The sequence below is a fragment of the Mauremys reevesii genome, linkage group 4 (genome assembly GCF_016161935.1).
Source record: "Mauremys reevesii isolate NIE-2019 linkage group 4, ASM1616193v1, whole genome shotgun sequence".
NCBI lineage: Eukaryota > Metazoa > Chordata > Testudines > Geoemydidae > Mauremys > Mauremys reevesii.
In genome coordinates, this window is record NC_052626.1 from 90,447,020 (window position 1) to 90,470,039 (window position 23,020).

Here is a 23,020-nt window from a genome sequence, read left to right on the forward strand (position 1 = left end):
AGTTGAGTCATGATGCAAAGTGATGATGGGCCCAATCATGCCCCCTGTTACAGCCAATGGGAGTTCAGCCACTGACTTGACTGGGAGCAGGTTCGGGTCCATTTTGTGTGAGGAGTGAAAAATTCAAGCTTGTGTACCAATGAAAATGGATCAAGAGTTCTGCCTGCATTCCATAAAAATAAAGGAAAAACTAGCCATATACAGAGCGAGAGATCAGCAACTCAGCTGATGCAAACCCTGTTGTATCACTGCTGATTTTCTTTACAGACAGCAATCCAGCCATATCAGCCTCAGTAATTTTGTTCAAGGGCAGAATTTAAATTAAACAAACAAATACATCATAAAACCAGAAAGGTAAAACTTTAAAAATCAACAACAAATGGCTAATTAACAGGAGTTCTGGCATGCTCTTTCTGATACGTATTTTAAAACATATTTTCATTTTGCATGGATTAAATCCCATCTTTAATTGTACAGATAATTCCTTAGTTTAAATTGAGAAAAACCTTTCCTGAAATAAAAATTGTTCTTTTAAAAATATCCTTAAATGACATTGTCATGATAAACATCAGATCATACTTATTACATTTTTCTGTATCGTTAATAATACTTTATATACTGAAATTAATCTAAATAGCTAATTTATTTTTCACCATTTATGTTGCTGGTTTATTATTTATACCCCTTGGGGTTGAACTTACTAAAGGGGGAACTCTGTAGCCTAATTAAGAGGATAGGAAAGAAGATGGCCAAGTACAGGTAGGCGCTAATGAGGCACAGTCAATTGCGAATGAGTCCCATTTAAATATAACACATTAAGGCAAACACCTGAATACTGACAAAATATCCAAGTGCTTATAAATAAATGGTAGAAGTTTAAACACTAAGATGGGTGGATTAGAGGGGCTTGGCATTAAATGAGGATATTGATGTAACAGGCATTGTCGAAACTTGGTGGTACTAGGGTGACTAGACAGCAAGTATAAAAAAAAATCGGGATGGGGTAGGGGCGGAAATAGGAGCCTATAAAAGACAAAGCCCCAAATATCGGGACGGTCCCTATAAAATCAGGACATCTGGATACCCTAGATGGTACGATGATAATAAATGGGACACAGTAATACCAGGGGTATAAAATATATAGGAATGAATAGGTCATGCTGGTGGGAGAGTGGCACTGTATGTGAAAGAAAGCAGAGCCAAATATAGTAAAAAATCTTAAATGAATCAAACTATAATAAAGAATCTCTATGGAAAGAAATTCCATGCTTGACTAATAATATTATAGCAGTAGGAATATACTACCAACCACCTCACCAGGATGGTGTCGGTGACTGTGAAATATTCAGAGAGACTAGAGCAGCTACAAAGGCACAAAACGCAATAATGGGGGATTTCAACTATCCTCATATTGACTGGGTATTTGTAACCTCAGGGAGGGATGCAGAGATAAAATTTCTAGATACCATAACTGGCTGCTTCTGAGAGCAGCTACTTCTGGAACCCTTTAGGAGGGGAGGTAATTCTTGATTTAGTCCTAAATAGGACCCAGGATCTAGTTCCAGAGATGCCTATAACTGAACTGCTTGGTAATAGTGATCATAATGTAATTAAATTTAAACATCCTTGTAGGGGAAAAATGCCAAAGAAACCCACCACAACCTCTACAAAAAATGAGGAAGGTAGTTGAATGTAAATTAAAAGGAACAATTACAAGGGCAAAATGGCTGCAAACTGTACGAAGACTACTGAAAAACACCATAATGAGACTCAAACTAAATATATACCCCAAATCAAAAGAAACAGTAAGAGAACTAAAACAATGCCGCCACAGCAAAACAGCAGAGTAAAAGAGGCAGTTAAGAATGCCTTTTTGACTCTTAGAAATTGGAAGTCAAACCTTGATGAGGAAGAGGGAAAGGGGCATAAATCTGGCAAGTTAAATGCAAAAGTGTAGTAAGGTAAGCCAAGAAGGAATTTGAAGAGCAACTAGCTAAGGACATGCACATAAAAAACTAACAGCAACAATTTTGGGTAAGTACATCAGAAGCAGGAAGCCAAATAGTCAATAGAGCAACTGTATGACTGAGGGAGCTAAAGGAGCACAAGGCCATTTTGGAGAAGCTAAATGAATTCTTCCCTGCAGAGGATGTTGGGGAGATCCTCACACCAGAACCATTCTTTTTAGGTGACAAAGCTGAGGAGCTGTTCTAGATTGAGGAGTTAATGGAGGTGTTTTGGAACAAACTGATAAATTAAACAGTAATAAGTCACCAGGACCAGATGGTATTTACCCAAGAGTTCTGAAGGAACTCAAATGTTGCAGAACTACTAACTGTGATATGTAATCTGTCACTTAACTCAGTTTCTGTACCAGATGACTGGAGGGTAGGTAACGTAATGCCGCTTTTAAAAACAGGCTTCAGAAGTGATCCAGGCAATTACAGGTCAGTAAGCCTAACTTCAGTACCAAGCATATTGGTTGTAACTATAGTAAAGAACAGAATTATCAGGTGCACAGATGCACACAATACAGTGGAGAAGAAATCACGTGAAGGGAAATCATACCTCACCAATCTATTAGAATTCTTTCAGAATGTCAACATGCCTGTAGACAAGGGTGATGTAGTCAATACAGCACAATTGGACTTTAAGAAAGCCTTTGATAAGGTCCCTCACCAAAGGCTCTTAAGCAAATTAAGCAGTCATGGAAGGAAAGGTCCTCTAATGGATCTGTAGCTGGTTAAAAAATAGGAAACAAAGGGTAGGAATAAATAGACAGTTTTCACAATGGAAAGAGATGATCAGTGGTGCCTCCCAAGGATAGGTACTGGGACCTGTAGTGTTCAACATATTCATGAATGATTGGGAAAAGGGATGAACAGTTAGGTAACAGGTGAAATTCAATGTTGATAAGTGCAAAGTAATGCACCTTGGAAAAAAATAATCTCAACCACACATACAAAATGAGGGAGATTCCATTAGCTATTGCCACTCAAGAAACAGATCTTCATTGTGGATAGTTCTCTAAAAACGTTCACTGAATGTTGCAGTGGCAGTCCAAAAAAGCTAACAATGTTAAGAACCACAAGGAAAGGGATAGATAATCAAACAGAAAATATCATAATGCTACTATATAAATTCATGGTACACCGAGACCTTGAATACTGCATGCAGTTCTAGTCACCCCATCTCAAAAAAGAAATATTAGAATTGGAAAAGGGCAACAAAAATGATTAGGAGTATGGAACAGTTTCCTTATGAGGAGAGATTAAAAAGACTGGGACTGTTCTGCTTAGAAAAGAGACGACTAAGGAAGAACATGATAGGGGTCTATAAAATTGTGTATGGTGTGGAGTGTGAATAGGGAAGTGTTATTTACCCCTTCACATAACACAAGATCTAAGGGTCACCCAATGAAATTAATAGGCAGCAGGTTTAAAACAAACAAAAGGAAGAACTTCTGCACAAAACACAGTCAATCTCATTGTCAGGGGATACTGTGAAGGCCAAAAGTATAATAGCTATTAGCCAAAATGGCCAGGGATGCAACCCTATTCTCGGGGTGTCCCTAAACCTCCATTTGTCAGAATCTGGATGACAGAGGACAATGAATCACTTGAAACTGCCCCTGTTCATTCTCCCTGAAGCATCTGGCACTGGCCACTATCAGAGACAGTATAGTGGGCTAGATGGACAATTGATCTGAATTGGTCATTCAGTATGGCCATTCTTATGGCCATTCTTATGTTTGCATTTCACTCACTTTTAACAATGAAATTACTACTGATCAGTTTTACTTTTTGTTTATAATCCATTTGACTTCCTTGTTTTCAGATATTCGTTTATTTGGCTTTCCACCAATGCAGGAGAATGTCTCTATTTTTAAACAACCACTAGGCTTTTTTGAAAAACAAAAACAAAACAAAACAAAAACAAAAAATTGTAGGTTTTAAAATCTACCCGTTTTATTTTATAAAACCCTGAATTCTGAGCCTTGCGTTTTGGAATGTGAGAAGTTCCTTTTTACTCAAGATATGACTGACAAATCAATTTGTGGTGATAGGACACTGTTCCAGTTGTTGATAATCTTCCATAAGTTTTCTACTAGCATGTAGCCACTTAAACATTCCTTGAACAACTTAAACAAAATTCAGCTGACTTTTCAAATGGTTTTTCCCTTGCTAATATCCCACAGCAATAAAATCAAAATGTAAAAACAAAGAAATTGCAGCAGATATCACAGATTTTAGTCCCATTTAACACAACCCATCCCTAGCAGCTCTGTGTATAGACTGATGAAGAGAGCACTTACACCAAATCATTCAAGTAGACTTGTTTTGCAGACTGATTAATAGAAACAAGCTCTAAGGACTAATCACAAGTCGAGCCCTGTTTGGTAGATTAATAGAACAAAGGCACAAGAGAATAAGGAAGGTTACAGTACTGGAATATGAATAAGGAAAGGTGAACACTGTGTAGTTTGATTGTTAGTACTTATCAACCAAAGACAAATCTTCAGGGCCAAGTCTCAGTATTTCACTTGTATACATGAATCACTATTCCGTGCTGAAGAGGCTCGGTTCTATTAGGCTGATCAGTCTACATATCTCAGGATGATCAATCTATGCTTTAACTCCAAGATTAAAAACACAGAAACAAAATCTTTCAAGGGAATGATGAATTACTCTAGTTTTACTGTAGAAATAGCTCCATTTCATTTGGCATTTGCTGATTTCAACAGACACTTCCAAGCTCCAAACTTTTTTTCAGTTACAACCATGGACAGAAGAGCACATGTGACAGCTCAGACTCTGTGTGTGTGTGTGTGTGTGTGTGTGTCACTGAGCTGTGGTTTGGAATCAATGAATATTACTCAAAATGTTACCATATCATGGTGACACATGCTAAGATCCTCTGTCGAGTCATTCTGATGTCAGGTTTGTGAACCCTGCATAAAGATGCAAGGTATTTACCACTGTGTCATTTTGGGAGGTACATTTTGCTGACTCTAGTCAGGATACAAGAGGAGCTAAGAGAGGGAGGGAAGGAACTAGCAGCTGGGACAGATACGCTTCTTACGATACAGCCAGGGGCGGCTCTAAAAAGGCTGCCCCCCCAGCGCGCGCGCGAGCCGCCGCCGCTCCCCCCGGGTCGGCGGGTCCTCCTCTCTGCGCTCCTGTCGAGCTCCTGCCTGGCAGGGCCCCTGGCAGGTCGGGGGGAGAGCGGGGGACCGCTGCGCGCCTGCGGGAGCCGAGGGGGCGCGAGAGCGCGCGCGGGACGCGCGCGGTCATGCCGGCGGCAGCGCGCAGCTCTCCGCCTCCCGTCCGCGCCGGACGCATGAGCAGCAGGCGCCGGGCGGGCGGCCGGAGCTCCAGCGAGCCCCAGCGCCGGAACGCCGGCCGCTAGAGGCCTGCCTGCTTGAGCGGATACAGCTAAGCTTGGGGAAAAAGCTTAGGCTTTCAGTGTCAGTTTCATTGTTACATTATTTACAAATCAAACCAAACTTCAGTTAGGAGGTAAATTTGGCCTATATACAAATGTAATGGCTATATAACAAATTTATTTCTCTGTTCTGTGTTATTTAAATTCATTTGTTGCATTTTTGTTTGTTTTAACATGAAATTTAGTGGTCCAGGTTAAAAAGGAAAATGAAAGTTTGTGGCTGGTTTAGGATGCTGGGCAGTTGGAGCACACAGGAAAATGTTACATTGCACACATCATTACAGGTGTAAAATCTGTGTGTGAAAACCTCATTTCACGCAAGTCAATAGCAAAACTCCTTTTGACTTGAACAGGGCCAGGACTTCACCCTCTTTTCTTCATTTAACCACAGAAAGATTAAACATTTTGTGGTGAATAATATTGTGGGGGGTTATATATGTGTTTTTTACATTATTTCTACATTTTTCCAACTCTTTGCACAAGCTCAAACCTTTTCAAAGTTAGGCATATGAAAGGACCAGAAAATGTCTTTCATAAACTTGACATAGCTAGTTGAAAAGTGTATTGAACAGGGTGTTTAGCTTGGGAAAGGGAAAATTTGTTCTCCAGAATAGATTGCATTAAAATGAATTACAGAGTTATATCAGCAACCAGCAGAGGGAGACAAAAACTGCTACAAAGCTAAAATATAACTGCAGGGGCACATAATTCTGGTTTACCTTATACTGGGGCAAACCACAGAACTAGGCTTTGGCTACACTTGCACTTCAAAGCGCTGTCCATACTCCACCTCCCTGTGGGGAATAACGTACAGCGCTGGGAGCCACGCTCCCAGCGCTGGGGCTTTGACCACACTGGCGCTTTGCAGCGCCGCAATTTGCAGCGCTGGAGAGGGTGTGTTTTCACACCCTGCTGCAGCGCTGCAAATTTGCAAGTGTAGCCAAGGCCCTAGAGTTTTCCGGTTAACATGCATTTTGCCCATCTATTGCATTCTTCTACAGTTCAGAATATTGGATCCATCCCAAGCAGCCCCAGATGGAATACCAAGAAAGAAGGAAAAGACAATTCCTTTCTTGTGACTTTTTTTCTTATGTGCCCAATTGTCTCTTGTTGGGTATGGAAACAAGATGTATTAAAAACTGTGCCAGGAAAAGGAGAATGAAAGGCTCACACCGCCCCTTCCTCACCATATAAATACTGCATTTGATGAGGTGCACAGCCCAGTGCCACAAACACTTGCCTCAAAATGGTAGCAAGGATAAACATCTGCTTAAGTGTGTTGCTGGATTCGGGCTTTTGCTCGCAAGTTTTTCTTCTCTGACATTCCTACTATACAGGCCCTGGCCACCTCCTGATTAGGTATAGAATGAATACTTTCTCCAGACAGTTTGCAGCTAGAGTTGATTTTTAAAAAAATTAAATGGAAAATTTTTAACAGAAAATGCCTTTTTGATTAAATAGATATTTTCATAAAAGATTCAGTTTTGGTCAAAAATTTTCAGGTCTTAACCAAGAAAGTTTTGTTTGTGAGTTTTGGATTTAAACCCAAAAACTTCCAGAGGAAAATTCAACAAAAATGAATATGTTTTCATTGTGACTGAAATTTTTTGTGGGAGGGGAAAAAAATTCATTGACCGGTTCTATTTCTAGCTACCTAAGAGGCTTGGCAAACTACATGCATATCAAATTCCTTCACTAAATCTGTCTGAAGAACCCTTTTAATGGCCATCTTTTCATTGAAAGTAGATCTGAAGCAGATGATTCCATCTCAGAGAAGACTCCTGAAAGGGTCCATCTACAGGGATTCAACTTAGGACCTCTGAATCTAAAAGCACAAGCCTTTACTACTTGTAAACCTTTGTACATGATCTAGCAGCTACCCTTCGTTATCATGGATACAACTAGCTTAATTTTGAGAGAGACTCACAAATTCCCAGAAACAATCCCGAGTATCACTTTAATTTCAGATCACACTTCTAAAATCATTTCCTGTTCTACAGGGTCTGAAATGATTGGTAGCCTAACACCTATTCTGTAACTAAAAGAGCATTTTTTTAAAATGACCAATTTTTTACCTAATTGGCTTATAGTAACGTTCTCTTCTCGTGGCTGAGCTGAAGCACAACAGAAGATTAATTGAAACTTTTGCCTCCATTCGCACTGTACCACAATTTGTCAGCTTCTGCAACAGCCATAGCTCTAACAGAGCTTTCATCATTGTCTGGTTCTCCTCCCCTTCAACGGTCAGGGCCTACTCGCTGCTTGGGCCTAAAGGCTTCAGTTCCCACTGGTCAGGCCCAGACTCTGATTCCAGACTGACTGACTGACTCTCTCTATTGTTTGGGTCTGAAGACTCTGCTCTCTGTCCCTCTGGCTTCCCAGGTGCCCTCAGTGGCTGGGTCTCCCCAGGCATCTTGGGCTTGATGATCCCAGTGTCTTGCTGGCTGGTTTCTCCAGTGCTCAGCCCCCCTGGTAGTGGTCTCCCCATTCAGCACACTCTTGATCACCCCCCACTTATAGATTCTTCTAGCCCTTGGGTCCCAATTCCCCTGCTAGTCTGCTCCTCACTCAGCCCGCATTGCTCTCCTCCCTCTCATCCTGCTTCTGTTGCTCTTCTCCACACTGACTGTGACCCCAAGCACTCAGCTGCTCCCTAGCTCTCTCATGGTATGGCTACACTGTGATCAAAAACCTGCGGCACCCACGAGCCTGGGTCAGCTGACTTGGGCTCATGTGGCTTGGGCTATAGGGTTAAAAATGGCAGTGTAGATGTTTGGATTCGGGCTGGAGCCTGGGCTCTACGCTGCTATTTTTAACCCCACAGCCTGACCCCTCTGAGCCTGAGTCACCTGACCTGACTTACTGCAGTGTAAATATACCCTCAGTAACCTCTTTCCTGGGACTTGAGGAACACCACCTTCTGTCGCAACTCCCGCACTCCTCAAGTAAGCCACTCAGACCCACATGCCCCACCTAATTTCCCCTTTCCCTGGATGAGCTGGCGAGTGGATTTTTAGGGCTCCTGCCCTAGGTATTATAATTTCTCAATACATCAACAGCACAATCTCTTTTTTTCCCCTCTACCCTAGACCACTATGAATGAATGGCTTAATCAACAGGAACTGCCCTGGTAGTGACAGAAAGTAAGAAAGGGGAAAAATAAGGCCCATAAGCGCTGAAGCTACATGGAAAGAATGATTAAACAAAGCGCTGCCCTCCATCATAGAGTTTAATCCTTTGAGGAACTGAGCACCTCTGGATTGGTGCTAAGGGCCCTCAGCTCCCACTGAAGTTGATTTCCTCCAGTGGTGCGCTCAGCTCCTCTCAGGATTAGATCCTTATAGAGGTAGTGTGGAAATATCAGAATCTGTAGTAATCTAAGCAGTGCCTGCTCCTCTTGAACGTCTTGCTGGGTGCAAATGCTCTGAGCTGCTCAATGAGATACAGTTTTGTACCACTGCATACAAATGCCACATGGACCCATGTGCTGCTGCAGCACTCAGCAAGAGGAAAAAGAACTTTTTCTGGACAGCTGCCAACTGGAAGAAAAGCATACACACACACACACACACACACACACACCCTTGTGTTTTTTGTAAGTGCAACTTTCATTTTATAATGACTTTGTTCTTGATCAGATCATACACACACTTATGAACAGCAGTCTCCCATAATCTATTAACCCCTGGAGCACTACAGCTGATGCACATTCTGTCTCCACTAATAGTTGTATAGCATCTACTGTGCTTCATGAAAATGTTTAAGGAATCTTAGACATATGGCATGTTACCTTTGTTGTTTGGTTGACCACACACTGAACACTCAGAGCAGTGAAGAGATTAATAATTAGTCCAAATCCTGTCCACACACCAACACAAACACAGAGGTGTGAGGAATGTTGTTGATGGTTTTTCATTTCAGCAACATGTCATCTGCAAGCAGGCATGGTTTGTAAATTACACTAGAACTGAATTCTCTGCAAGTACTTACTCACTCCCTTAGTCAGGCAATATTCCCACTGAAGTAAAGTCCTACTGTAAACAGAATAAGCACTACATGATTTGGCCAAATGTTTAGAGGTAGAGCATTTTGAAAATGGTTAGTTTGCTGCTGACTGGAGTCTTATTAAAAGCGGTTAGGAGACAATGCATTTTAAAATGATCTGCATTACAGTCTTTTTTAATTTGTTGTTGTTAAAAATAAAATGGAGGCTAAGTTAGAAGTGAATTTGATCTCAGGGAGACTGAACAGAAATCTGTGACACTCCCAAAGAGACAAAAATGTAAACAAACCCCCTGTAATTCTAGATCTGGGGGAATACATTCTTCGATCTTATAATGAGAGAGCTGAAGGACAAATGCCAAGAAAAATGAAATAGGAGCCTGTGCCTTTAAACACAAGCACATTACAGCAGTGTGTCTATTTGTTTAACACACACACAGAAGACCTTATTCTTTGCCAATACTATTCCCAACTGCTGACTTCTACTGAATAAATGCCGGAATTCCTGAAAGACTGTGCAGCACCAATATAATTTTCCAATCTCCCTTTCTATTCCCCAGTGCTAATAGCAAGGAGGAACTTTATTGCTGAGCATGGCAATTTCTGTTCTTTTTTCACTTTTTTTTTAGGCCCAAGTTAATTACCAAGTAAGACTATGAAAATAAAAGAAATGAGACTCATTCTACCCATCAGTATATCTGAATCCTATCATGTGAGTTGCCAATTGGTTTTCTAATCCTCACACTCAATATCGGCTGTTAATTTGCTTGCTATTTCAAGAACTTGAAGACTGTCAGCAAAATCCACGATGCATTACAAAACTTATAATTGGAAAAAAATCTGATGCTTTTCTGACAGGGTAAACACAAAGTATTAAAGCACCGATCAGAACAAGGAAGCTGTAACAAACCAGTAGCTATTTGTACTAAAATATAATTGTAAATGCAGTGGAGAAATAAACATGCTCGGTTTTAACTCATTACTAAAATATGTGCAAAATTAGGCCAAATGATGGTGCGAATCCAGCAATTTTACACCAGATTTAAACACACATACACACACAGAGAAGAGAGGAGAAAAATATTGTATTTTAAAGGAGATGACTGAACTGTGTGGTGTTGTTTTTCAACCTTTCTTGGCCTTTTCAAGGTCACATTATCTATGCCAATTAAAATTTTGCTTCCAAAAAAAAAAAAAAAAAATTAAGGCACTTCCTCCAGAGTTACTAAAAAAAGCAAATGAAAGCCTTTGTGTCTCAGAGGTGAGCTATAGTGAGCTGTTTGTTCCTGACCTCTGGATCACCCTATGGATCAAATTCCTGGACATAGGAAAAACCCACTAACATTCATTAAAAGCAACTGGGAGGCCAGCTTTGTGTTTCTGTTCTTGAGACCTGACCAAGCTACAACTTGACAAAAGGTGCAGGATATTGCTGAACAATGCAGCTGTTCCTGTTGGGAGGGGAAAGGATTTTCCCAGCTCAGATGCTGGAGAGCCGCAAAAAAAACCAGATTTACATGCTGCCCTCTTTACTGGACACCTCAATGTCTGAGGCATATGACTGTGAAAATTAAAGAGTTTTAAGAGTGAAATCATTAAATATCAATTATAAAGTTCAAAGAGATTTATTTATTTATTTTGTACTGGCTAGCTATTAAGACCTAAACTCATACTCCTGGTAATATTCCTGTTGAAATCATTAGGAGTTTTGCGTGCATAAGGAGCTATACTATCAGATATTTCTGCACTAACTAAACCAGGTCCAGAGGGCAAAGACAGTAGGAAGTGAAAGGAGGCAGATTGTAGAAGTAGATTGTTGTCTACAGACTAAATGGAAAATCTTTACCCAGGTTATTTCTTCAAGGTGCATCAGCCAGTCTCCTAGTTAGGGTGTGAAAATGGCAGTTACATCCCCAGCCTCTGAAAGTAGGAGTTCAACAAGCAACTTTAGCATGTCCGAACCTTGCTCAGGAGGAGTCTTTCACTTTTCAGGGGCTGACGCTCCAAAAAAGACGGTTACTCACCTGTAGTAACTGTTGTTCTTCGAGATGTGTTGCTCCTATCCATTCCAGTTAGGTGTGCGCGCCGCGCGTGCACGGCATCTCGGAACTTTTTACCCTAGCAACACCGGCGGGCCGGCTGGCGCCCCCTGGAGTGGCGCCGCCATGGCGCGAGTTATATACCCCAGCCGGCCCGTCCGCTCCTCAGTTCCTTCTTGCCGGCTACTCCGACAGTGGGGAAGGAGGGCGGGTCTGGAATGGATAGGAGCAACACATCTCGAAGAACAACAGTTACTACAGGTGAGTAACCGTCTTTTCTTCTTCGAGTGATTGCTCCTATGCATTCCAGTTAGGTGATTCCCAAGCCTTACCTAGGCGGTGGGGTCGGAGTGAGACGTGGCGGAGTATAATACCGCGGAGCCGAAGGCTGCGTCGTCTCGAGACTGCTGCACCAACGCGTAGTGGGAGGCGAAGGTGTGGACCGAAGACCAGGTGGCCGCTCGACAGATGTCCTGGATCGGAACGTTGGCCAGGAAGGCAACAGATGAGGCGTGCGCCCTCGTCGAGTGTGCAGTGACGCGGCCTGGTGGTACGCGAGCCAGGTCGTAGCAGGTCCGGATACACGCAGTGACCCAGGAGGAAATCCGCTGGGAGGATATCGGCTCTCCCTTCATGCGGTCAGCAACCGCTACGAACAGCTGGGGCGAATGCCGGAAGGGCTTAGTCCGCTCGATGTAGAAAGCGAGCGCTCTGCGGACGTCGAGGGTATGCAGCTGCTGTTCCCGAGGCGAGGCATGCGGCTTCGGGAAGAACACCGGGAGGAAGATCTCCTGGTTGAGATGGAAAGCTGACACTACCTTCGGGAGGAAGGCCGGATGAGGGCGAAGCTGCACCTGGTCCCCATGGAAGACCGTGTATGGCGGATTAACCGTTAGAGCGCGAAGCTCAGAAACTCGCCTTGCTGATGTAATGGCAACGAGGAAGGCCGTCTTCCACGAGAGGTAGAGCAGGGAGCACGTGGCTAAGGGCTCGAACGGAGGACCCATCAGTTTGGCCAACACGAGGTTCAAATCCCAGGTCGGGGCAGGGCGCCGCACCGGCGGGTACAAGCGGTCCATGCCCTTGAGGAAGCGGGAAACCATCTGGTTCGAGAAGATGGACCGACCTTCCACGGAGGGACGAAAGGCGGATACCGCTGCCAGATGAACTCTCAAGGAGGAGACCGCCAGACTTTGCTCCTTAAGGTGCCAGAGGTAGTCCAGGACGGTAGGGACTGGTACCAGGAACGGATTAAGACCTCGATGATCACACCAGAGTGCAAACCTCTTCCACTTCGCCTGGTAAGTGGAGCGAGAGGAAGGCTTTCTGCTCTCGAGCAGGACCTGTTGAACCGCTGCAGAACAGCCCCTCTCCGCGTGTGTCAGCCACTCAGGTACCAAGCTGTAAGATGGAGGGACTGCAGGTTCGGATGGTGGAGTCTGCCGAAGTCCTGGGTGATGAGGTCCGGCCACAACGGAAGGGGGATGGGCTCCCGAACGGAGAGCTCGAGCAGCAGGGTGTACCAGTGCTGTCTCGGCCAGGCCGGCACTACTAGAATGACGTGGGCTCTGTCCCTCCGAAGCTTCAGGAGCACTCAGTGCACGAGCGGGAACGGAGGGAAGGTGTAGAGGAGGCGATCCGTCCAGTGATAAAGGAAGGCGTCCGACAGGGAGCCTGGCGAGCGACCCTGTAACGAGCAAAACAGGTGGCACTTCCTGTTCTCTCTGGAGGCGAATAGGTCTACTTGGGGAAACCCCCACCTCCGGAAGATTGTGTGGACGACATCTGGACGGAGGGACCACTCGTGGGAGAGGAACGACCTGCTGATACGGTCGGCCAGCGCGTTCTGCACTCCCGGAAGAAAGGATGCTTCCAGGTGAATTGAGTGGGTCACGCAGAAGTCCCACAGGAGCATCGCTTCCTTGCAGAGGGGAGAGGAGCGGGCTCCGCCCTGCTTGTTCACGTAGAACATCGCGGTGGTGTTGTCCGTGTATACTGTCACACAACGGCCTTGCAGGTGGGTGCAGAAGGTGCGACAGGCCAGGCGGATGGCGCGTAGCTCGCGAACGTTGATGTGCAGGGCGAGCTCCTGGACCGACCACAGGCCCTGCGTGTGGAGATCGCCCAGGTGGGCCCCCCAACCGAGTGCTGAGGCATCCGTGGTCAGAGTGACGGACGGGCGAGGAGGGTGGAACGGAACTCCGGCACACACGACCTCCGGGTCAAGCCACCAGTTGAGGGACTCGAGGGTCGTCCTGGTGACCGTGACCACCATGTCGATGGGGTCTCGATGTGGCCGGTACACCGACGCGAGCCACGACTGGAAGGGACGAAGGTGGAGCCGCGCGTACGCGGTGACATACGTGCACGAGGCCATGTGGCCCAGGAGGCGGAGGCAGAAGCGCACTGTCGTGGTAGGGAAGGCGACGAGGTCCCGGATGATGGAGACCATCGTCTGGTGCCGAGCGCGAGGGAGACAGGCTCTGGCCACTGTGGAGTCGAGGACCGCTCCGATGAACTCCACCCGCTGCGTCGGAATCAAAGTGGACTTCTCGGTGTTGATAAGAAGACCGAGCCGCTGAAAGAGAGACAGGATTTCTGTTATCTGATCCATCACAAGTTGCCGGGACTGACCTCGAACCAGCCAGTCGTCGAGATACGGGTAAACGTGCATCTGACGACGTCGGAGGGCTGCGGCGACTACCGCCATGCATTTGGTAAACACCCTCGGGGCGGTGGAAAGTCCGAACGGCAACACTGCGAACTGGTAGTGGGTGTCGTTGACCACAAACCGAAGGTAACGACGATGGGGAGGATAGATCGCGACATGGAAGTAGGCGTCCTTCATGTCGAGGGCGGCAAACCAGTCTCCCGGATCCAGAGAGGGAATGATGGTCCCCAGAGTGACCATGCGAAACTTGGGCTTGAGCAGGTACTTGTTCAGCTCGCGAAGGTCCAGGATAGGACGTAGCCCGCCTTTCGCCTTGGGGATGAGAAAATAACGGGAGTAGAATCCCCTGCCCCGCCTGTCTTGAGGCACCGCTTCTATGGCACCCACGCTCAACAGAGTCTGGACCTCTTGTAAGAGGACTTGCTCGTGAGAGGGGTCCCTGAAGAGGGACAGGGAAGGTGGGTGGGAAGGAGGGGGCGAAACAAATTGCAGGCGGTATCCCGACTGGACTGTTTGAAGCACCCAGTTGTCTGTTGTTAATTGGGACCACGCCGAAAAGAAATGGGAAAGGCGGTTGTAAAATAACGGGGAAGGATCCGGTAGGGAGAGTGATGGGCCGTCCTCGAGCGTCCCATCAAAAGGCCTGCTTGGCCCCCTGAGGGGCCTTGGAAGCGGCCTGGCCCTGGTTGCGGCGGTCGGGTTATTGTCGCCTCTGGAACCCTGCGCTCGGACGCGGGAGGCCTTGGTGGGAAGGGCGCCCCCTGAGCCTCATACTGGGCCCATGGAACCCAGAAGCCCCAGGGTTGTGCCCCTTGAGGATGGCCTTGTGGGGTAGCTGGCAGGAGTCCGTATCCTTCCGTGCCGGAAGCGACCGACGCGGGCCGAGATGGCCACGGAGGTGCCGAGGCGCTCACAGAGTGCGCTGCAGAATGGGGCAGTCCGTCCCCGGATGGCAAGGAAGAGCGATGTTGCTCCATTCGGTACCGCGAAGGCGACCGGGAGTGACGTCCGTCACGGTGCCGGGAGCTCGATCGACGCCGGGAGCTCGACCGGTGCCAGGAGCTCGACCGGGACTGAGACCTCCGGTGCCGTGAACGCCCGCGCGATGCCGGGAGCGGTGCCGGGACGGCGATCTCTGACGGTGCCGATGCGATGGTGACCTGGACCTCGTGTGGCGTCGGGAGTACGACCGGTACCGCGATGACGAGCGGTACCGGGACTGCGACCGACGTTTCGACGGCGATCGGTACCGCGAAGGCGAGCGGTGCCGAGATCGCGAGCGACGGGACGGAGACCTGCCGCAGGACCGGGAACGGGACCGGGAACGGGTGCGTCGTCCATGTCGCCTGTCCAGGGACGGTGGCCAGGTCATTCTGGCCGGCTTCCCCGCCGACACGACAGCCTGCACCGGCGGTGCCGGGGGCCGGAGGCCTGGTGCCTCTATGAGCTTGATCAGCTCTCGCGCGGAGGCGAATGTCTCCGGCGTTGACGGCAGCCGGGGCTCAACCGCGGACGGCACCGGGGAGCGTGGCGGCGCCGGACTCGACGGGCCTTGCGCCGCCGGAGTCAAGGGTTCGGTGCACAGCTTGTGCACGGGCACCGCGGGGGCCGCAGGCTGCACAACCGCTTTTGCAGAGTCCTCAGAGCGAACCTGAGCCAGTGCCTTTGCAAGCCTCTGCTTCTTCGCGGGTGAAAGCGAGCGGTGCCGAGACTTCGTAACCGCTCTCTGTATCGGCGGTGCCGCGGAGGTGGAGCGGCTCGGTGCCGTCGGTGCGCTCTGCACCGAGGCAGTTCGCGGTGCCGGCGCGGACGGTGCCGGTGGCTGAAGTGACGCCTCCATCAAAATTTGCTTCAAGCGGATATCCCGCTCTTTCCGGGTCCACGGTTTAAAAGTAGAACAGATCGAACACTTGTCTGTTCTGTGCCCTTCGCCCATGCAACGGAGACAGGCGTCGTGCGGGTCTCCGATGGGCATAGGCCTCTGGCACGCCGCGCAGGGCTTAAAGCCCGGTGCCTTGGGCATGAGCCCGCACCGGGTGAGGTAAAAGGGGAACCCCCCCCCCCCTTTTACCTTATCTATTTACACTAACTATCTAACTAAGAAACTGTCAAACTAACTACCAAACTAACTATATACAAATCAGAAGCGAAAGCTAGGGTCGTGGAGAACGAAGAGCACTCCACAGTTCCAACTGGCCGTCACGGGCGGTAAGAAGGAACTGAGGAGCGGACGGGCCGGCTGGGGTATATAACTCGCGCCATGGCGGCGCCACTCCAGGGGGCGCCAGCCGGCCCGCCGGTGTTGCTAGGGTAAAAAGTTCCGAGATGCCGTGCACGCGCAGCACACACACCTAACTGGAATGCATAGGAGCAATCACTCGAAGAAGAACTTTCAACATCTCTGCAGCTAATGCCATTTAATACTCCCAGACCCATCAGGCTACATTCAAATTTTCTACACCTCAAAGACTGTTGATATGCTCCACTGCACTCTCCAATTGCAAATACACATGAATGCTCCTGTGTGTTGTAAGTTATTTTCTACATACAAATTCTACTAAATTGCAAGTTAGGAGGCACTACTTGAATTCTCTTAGGTCTTTAGAAAGTTTTCAGATGTACCATGAGTAATAACATGTAATGAATATGGACTGATATTCCTTTCCCATAGCTACATTGAGTTGGCAATTTACATTTTCTAAATAGATAGATGAGTTATAACCAGTTTTCCCAGTCTGATGGCAATTACTTCTTAGAAACCTCTGACAGGCTGAAACCCTCAGAACTGCAGATGTTATTCTTAGTTTGGTTCCTCTTCTTAAATTAAAACCACTAGCTGTATCAGCAAACATGGATTTTTCCCTCTGGAAATATCATCTAAAATGCACATAAATCGAACTTGCCAACGTAGCTCAATTTAGGTTGGAGTGTCTTTTGGTTTAATGCACTTGTGTTTCACCTCTGAGACAGAATTGTGTGTGTATTTTTATATATGTAGATAAAAACCCTAACTGAGGTAAGCAGACATATAAAACCCCCCAGAGGTTTCGTCCTTTTGGGGTAATCTGTATTTAAAGATTTAGGATAGTAGTTCAGGGTAAGTATGGAGGGTGGGGAGAATGCAGTATACCAGAAGAGCACAAAAGCTAAAGAAGTCTTTTTCCATCATTAAGGAGCAGTCTCCTCTCTGTAAAATTTTGAACAACTGACTTTGTGCATCTGATGCACCTTTTCCCTTCTCTGAAAGAGCCACACAAAATGCAGAAATCTAATTGGATTTCATACTTTCCCAGTAGCTGACACAAGAGGAAAGGGTGAAAGCTGCCATTTCAGCATCAGCAGTCAGCATCCTCCAAACCAAGATAAGTAGACTCCCTAACCTAAAGAGCTACATCAATTTAAAATAGTTATCTCATCTCAATTTCCTCATTCCCACTTGCCCTACACACATATTTACCACAATTCATCACAATTTGACACAAATTACAGACTTTGTTCAAGAGAGATTAGAGGAGTGTCCTAGGATGGATGGAGCTCAGCTTTCCTTTCTGGCAAAGTATCCATTGCCATCCATGCGTTTTGCACAAGGAAATCCCAGGATCAATGGGCTAAGGAGTCAGGTCATTATGAAATAAAGTTAAGTGGTTCAATGGCTTGTGCTGCTGGTTAGGAGAACCTTTGTTCCTTGATCAGTTGCCCCTTAATATTTCTTAATAAACTTCCTATCTTCACACATACAATATGCAAAATTTAAAGACTTCTGGATGCAGTTGGAAAAAGTAGGCCATGGGTCACCATTATGGGTTCAGTAAACAAAGGCAAAAATCAGTACATATATACACATGCTGGAAGTGTATCATAGAGTCCACTATTGTAAAACACCAAGTCACATGTCCCACAAGAAGACATTCCTCAAGGCCTGTAGACCACATTTTCCTCTCTGGTCTCTCCAGTGGCAATAATCTTAATCTAGGTTAAGTAAAACCCATCTATACGAATATGAAAGGATGTCTGCAAACATCAGAGGTTGTCTGCAAATTGCAAGTTTTCTGTCTAGAGCTCACACATGAGGGAGGAAGCTGTTCACCATGGTAATCTGCAGTTAACATTCCAGAGAGCTCACAGAGCTTTTAGCCCTCCAGCAACAGCCTCAAATCCATGTTACATTACCAAGGCCTTTATGTGCCCTTGTCTTCTTCAGAGAACTACCTATGGTTACTTTAGAAAAAAAGACTTTCAAATGTCTGTAAGAGATGTTCTTTATCTGAATTATGATCATCTCTATCAATTAGCAGACACTGTGAATCTAAGAGTATTTTTTAAAAACTAGGTAGTATCAAGTTGATTTAAACTAGAAGTGAAAGCCTATGACTTTTGAATTAAAAAAAATCAGTAGCTTAAGTCAGGGGCATTGGACACAGAGTATTTCTATAAATTTCTCCCCTCCCACCTGGGTTGCCTGTAGCCAGCAGTGTTGCATGTGGACTGTACAAGGGACACTGGTAGGAACTTCACCACCAGAGAGTAACTGAGCAAAGGTGCTGTCTATAAATTGCTAAGCAGCACTGTCCAGGTGAGCGAGGGAAGGATCTTCTCAAATGTGCATAAGAAGCAACTGCAGAAATGCACATAATGCAGCCCCATTCTTTGGTGCAAAAGAACCCCCAGTCTCTCATTTAAAGTGAATCTGGTATCACTGAGTTACATGATATACCTGTATTAAGTCCATGCTAAAGGATGCACACTAATATCTAATCAGCTAAATCAACATAGAGGTTACTAGTATAATTCCCACCTGTTTAACAATTATTAACATCACTGAGGCTCAATTTTGTGGCATAGGCATAACAGTTTTCCTTACTGTGCTAACTGAATTCAAGAAGTACCAAGATCCTACATCTAAATAGCCGGGCAATGTGATGTGACAACAGATTGAAAGAGTAGTGGTCAGATAAAGGAGGTGGCATTTTAAAAACTCAGTTCAAGGTATCTTCAGTACAGAACTGTAGACAGCTATAGTCAGCACCTTCCTGAGTTTGTTCAGAACAGGGCCTCAACTCTGATCTCTCTCACACTAATGTCATTCAAGAGCGACACTGATAGCAATGGACTTACAGTGGTGTCAGTGATGTCAGAATTAGGCTCAAAGTCTAATTATCAAAATTTTGAGAACAAAGAAGAACAGACAAATTTTCAGTATTCCTCAGTAGCAAGATAAAAAAATAGATATTAAGGCACCAACTTTAAAATGGTCCCATACTGATCTAAGTTTTTACAAGTGTAAATGACTACACAACACACAAGGCAGTGGAGACAGGTTTTAGGGACTGAATTCTGCCCTCGCTGACACCTATGCTAGCCCACTGAATTCATGGGAACTACATGGATACAGAGAAGAGCAGAATTTGTCCAAGAGTTTCCAGTAATCAAACAGCAGGCAGAATGGATATAGATCACAGCTCTTCTTTTCTTGCTCTGCTCCCTCTCTCACTCACACAAACAAATAATTATGTTTATCTTGCTGCATAAAATCTTTACCACTACAATTAAAACATCATTGTCTGTGTTTTCATAGCTGTTCACAATGCAAGGTTTACTGAAAGAAACAGTACGGTTCTGCACACCAGCGCAACAAAGCAGGACTCATTGCATTTTCAATGGCAGTAACTCTTGCTGTGGTTGAAAAAACAAATATAAGCACAGAAAGTTTAAATGGGGACTTACCATGGGGCACCGTATATTCGGAATCCTTTAACTGTTACCTCTGAATCTTGCAAGTAAATACTGTTTGTCAGGAGTGACTGAACATTGTCAAAGTCCTCTGGTTTCAATTTGGACACAGAGGGAAAGCGGTAGTAATCCTGTTTAACAAGGTCTGCCATGAATTCCTTATCAAATGTCAGTTCATGATTCCCAGCAATCACTATTTTATATTCATATGGCAGGCTTCCTGAAATAACAAAAAGAGCACTTAATTAGCACATTTGCTTCCCACACCAGCATAGCCGGCAAAATAAGTAGACAGCGAACAGTGACAGAATGAAATACACAGGATCCGTGTGTATCTCCATGGGCAGCGCACGCTATTAATGCTGCTGCTTTTTCTCTGAATGAAATTTTGTTAAAATGTAAAGTAATGTCACACAAAGAAATGTCATAACCAAAGGCACGTACTGCAAAATGAAACAAAACAAGCTAGCAGGCATGCAGACAGATCCTCAGCTGGTGTAAATCAGCTCCGCTCCACAGGCTTGAATGGAGATACAACAGTGCTGAACATCTGGCATACTATCTGTTAGTACATGGGACTAGCTAGAAGTCAGCAGTCCTGGGTTCCAGTCTAGTGTGCAGTGAGACATAATGAATGAATGTTTGTAAAGTGCTCAAAGGAAAGGCCCTACACTCTGTATATATTAGGTAGGATTACTTATTAAAGGTATATTTTACCAGAGTTTAAGGATGACGAAATACCCATTAAGCAATTTATTCCCACGTTCTACCCTGTTCTACACAGTACCAGTCCACTTATGATGGACTCTCATTGTATTATTATTCTTATTATTTGTGTTATGGTAGCGCCTATTTGAGATCAGGGCTCCACCCTGAGATAGATGCTGTATAAGCATATGGTAAGAGACAGTCATTACCCAGAAGGGCTTACCAGCCAAATGGACCACACAGATAAAGGGAGGGAGAAAGGAACTGAGGCACAGACAGCCTATCTTTAAAATCGGGATAATAGTATTTTCTAAGGGCCTAATCCAAAGCTCACTGAAGTCAATGGGACTGGCCCATAAGGACAGATTTTCAAGGGTTCAGTACCCCCAGTTGGTGCCAGATTTAAAAAAAAACAAAGCAAAAAAAACCCGTTGAAAATAAGGTCATTTATTTCAGTGCCTTAAGAAAAGCTGAGTTCTTTTAAAAAAATCTGATTCAAAGCAACTCGCCAAAAATCACACAGAAAACTCTTAGAGCTGGGAATTGGCCTCTGATCTCCAGTCCAAATGCAGCGCCTTAACCACAAGCCATCTTTCTTCTCTTATAGAAACTCATTTAGCTTAGTGAAATGATCACTAAGGGAATGATTTCACAAAGGTGATTGGTTCCTTACAAATACCATGGATTAGATAGCCCAATAGATAGCCACCTCTTCTTACTGTTCTTGGCCCTATTTGGTTGTACAAACTGTGAAGGAAAGACTAATATTCTATACTTATGAATACTGTTCTAATAAGGACACTACAGCCCCAGTTCTTTAGTCTTTGTACTCCTGAAACTCGCACTGAAGGAATACAGGATTGGGCTCTATGTTTTCTTGCCAGCACTATCCCCCATAAACACACACAACTTTCCTATTTCAAAATTTGGTTTGCAAATAAAATAAAAAAGCCTACTTGAAAAAATAATTAGAGAAATGTTTGTGATAGTCAGACTAACTTTACCCCACTTGGGCTTATGGGGAAAGAAAAGTCTCTCCCTTTCAATATTTATGGCAAGGAAATGGGAGTTCAGCAGGATTTTTATGCAAACATTTCCTGATCAAAATCCGTTAACTCTGGGTAGAAAAATAAAAAGCTATGACGTCCACCCCTCCCCCAAAAACCACTAGACATCTTCATAGATTCCTAATGTCTGAACAAAATGCAGATCATACATATTAATAACTCTCTGTGGTGCTGCATTAGACTAAAAGCTGGGGGGAGATGCTACTGGGCATTTGTCACTCCTCTGCAGTTTACACCCCATTCCCTCCTCCCTCTTTCCCATCTCTGTCACATGCTGCTCTGCAATTCATTTTATTTAAAAACTAGGAATAATAGGTACCTACAATTCCTGCTCTCTCTGACTCCTGGGCAAAAGGCAAAATTGCTATTTTCTTCTCTCTCAGGGAACAGAAAAGATACCACTGGCATGAAATCTGATACACTTGTCATAATTATCAATCCCCACAAACCAAGCTAGATTTGGTGAAATTCTTAAGAGAAGCTGGATGGCGACGTTAAAACCAGGTTTCTGCCAAGTATCAGTATTTGCTAACTTCAGTGGAGAAAACTTCCAGCCACATTCTGGATAAATGACCAGGTTTTACTTTTTCCCATTTAGTTTAATAAGATACTTTAAAATTAGCATACCACTGAGCTCATGCCAAATGAAAAGCTGTACATTTTACTTCAAGACAAATTTTTCTTGAGCCAAACAAACATCCCAAGCTGGAGAGTTCCCTATGTAGTCATGCCGAACACAGCAGACAAACTGCAACTGAATCACTGTTATATGAGTTTATAAATGGAATGATATACACGTACATAATCCCAAAAGAATGAGGGGAAACTAACAAGGGGCTTGATCCTGTAAGTTAATGACAAAGTCACAAACAAACAACTGGACATATTCGGTCATGGAGTCCTGTCCCCTGCTGTCACAAGTATAAGAACATAAGAACGGCCATACTGGGTCAGACCAAAGGTCCATCAAGCCCAGTATCCTGTCTTCCGACAGTGGCCAATGGCAGGTGCCCCAAAGGGAATGAACAGACAGGTTATCATCAAGTGATCTACGCCCTGTCACCCAATCCCATCTTCTGGCAAACAGAGGCTAGGGACACCATTCCTGCCCATCCTGGCTAATAGCCATCGATAGACCTATCTTCCATGAATCTATCTAGCTCCCTTTTGAACCCCGTTATAGGATTGGCCTTCACAACACCCTCTGGCAAGGAGTTCCAGAGGTTGACAGTGCGTTGCGTGAAAACATACTTTCTTGTGTTTGTTTTAAACCTCCTACCTATTAATTTCATGTGGTGGCCCCTTGTTCTTGTATTATGAAAAGGAGTAAATAACACTTCCTTATTTATTTTCTCTAT

At 45.1% G+C, this 23,020-nt stretch overlaps 1 protein-coding gene across 9 annotated transcripts in view; it reads right to left on the reverse strand.

Moving 5' to 3' along the window:
• Positions 1-23,020, reverse strand: part of MPPED2 (metallophosphoesterase domain containing 2) — a 169,882-nt gene that overhangs the window by 38,197 nt on the left and 108,665 nt on the right. For all 9 annotated transcript variants that reach the window (XM_039538697.1, XM_039538698.1, XM_039538695.1 and 6 more), the window contains one exon: positions 19,882-20,107. In XM_039538697.1, coding sequence (XP_039394631.1) covers positions 19,882-20,107 — 226 coding nt within the window. The remainder of the gene's footprint in view (positions 1-19,881; positions 20,108-23,020) is intronic.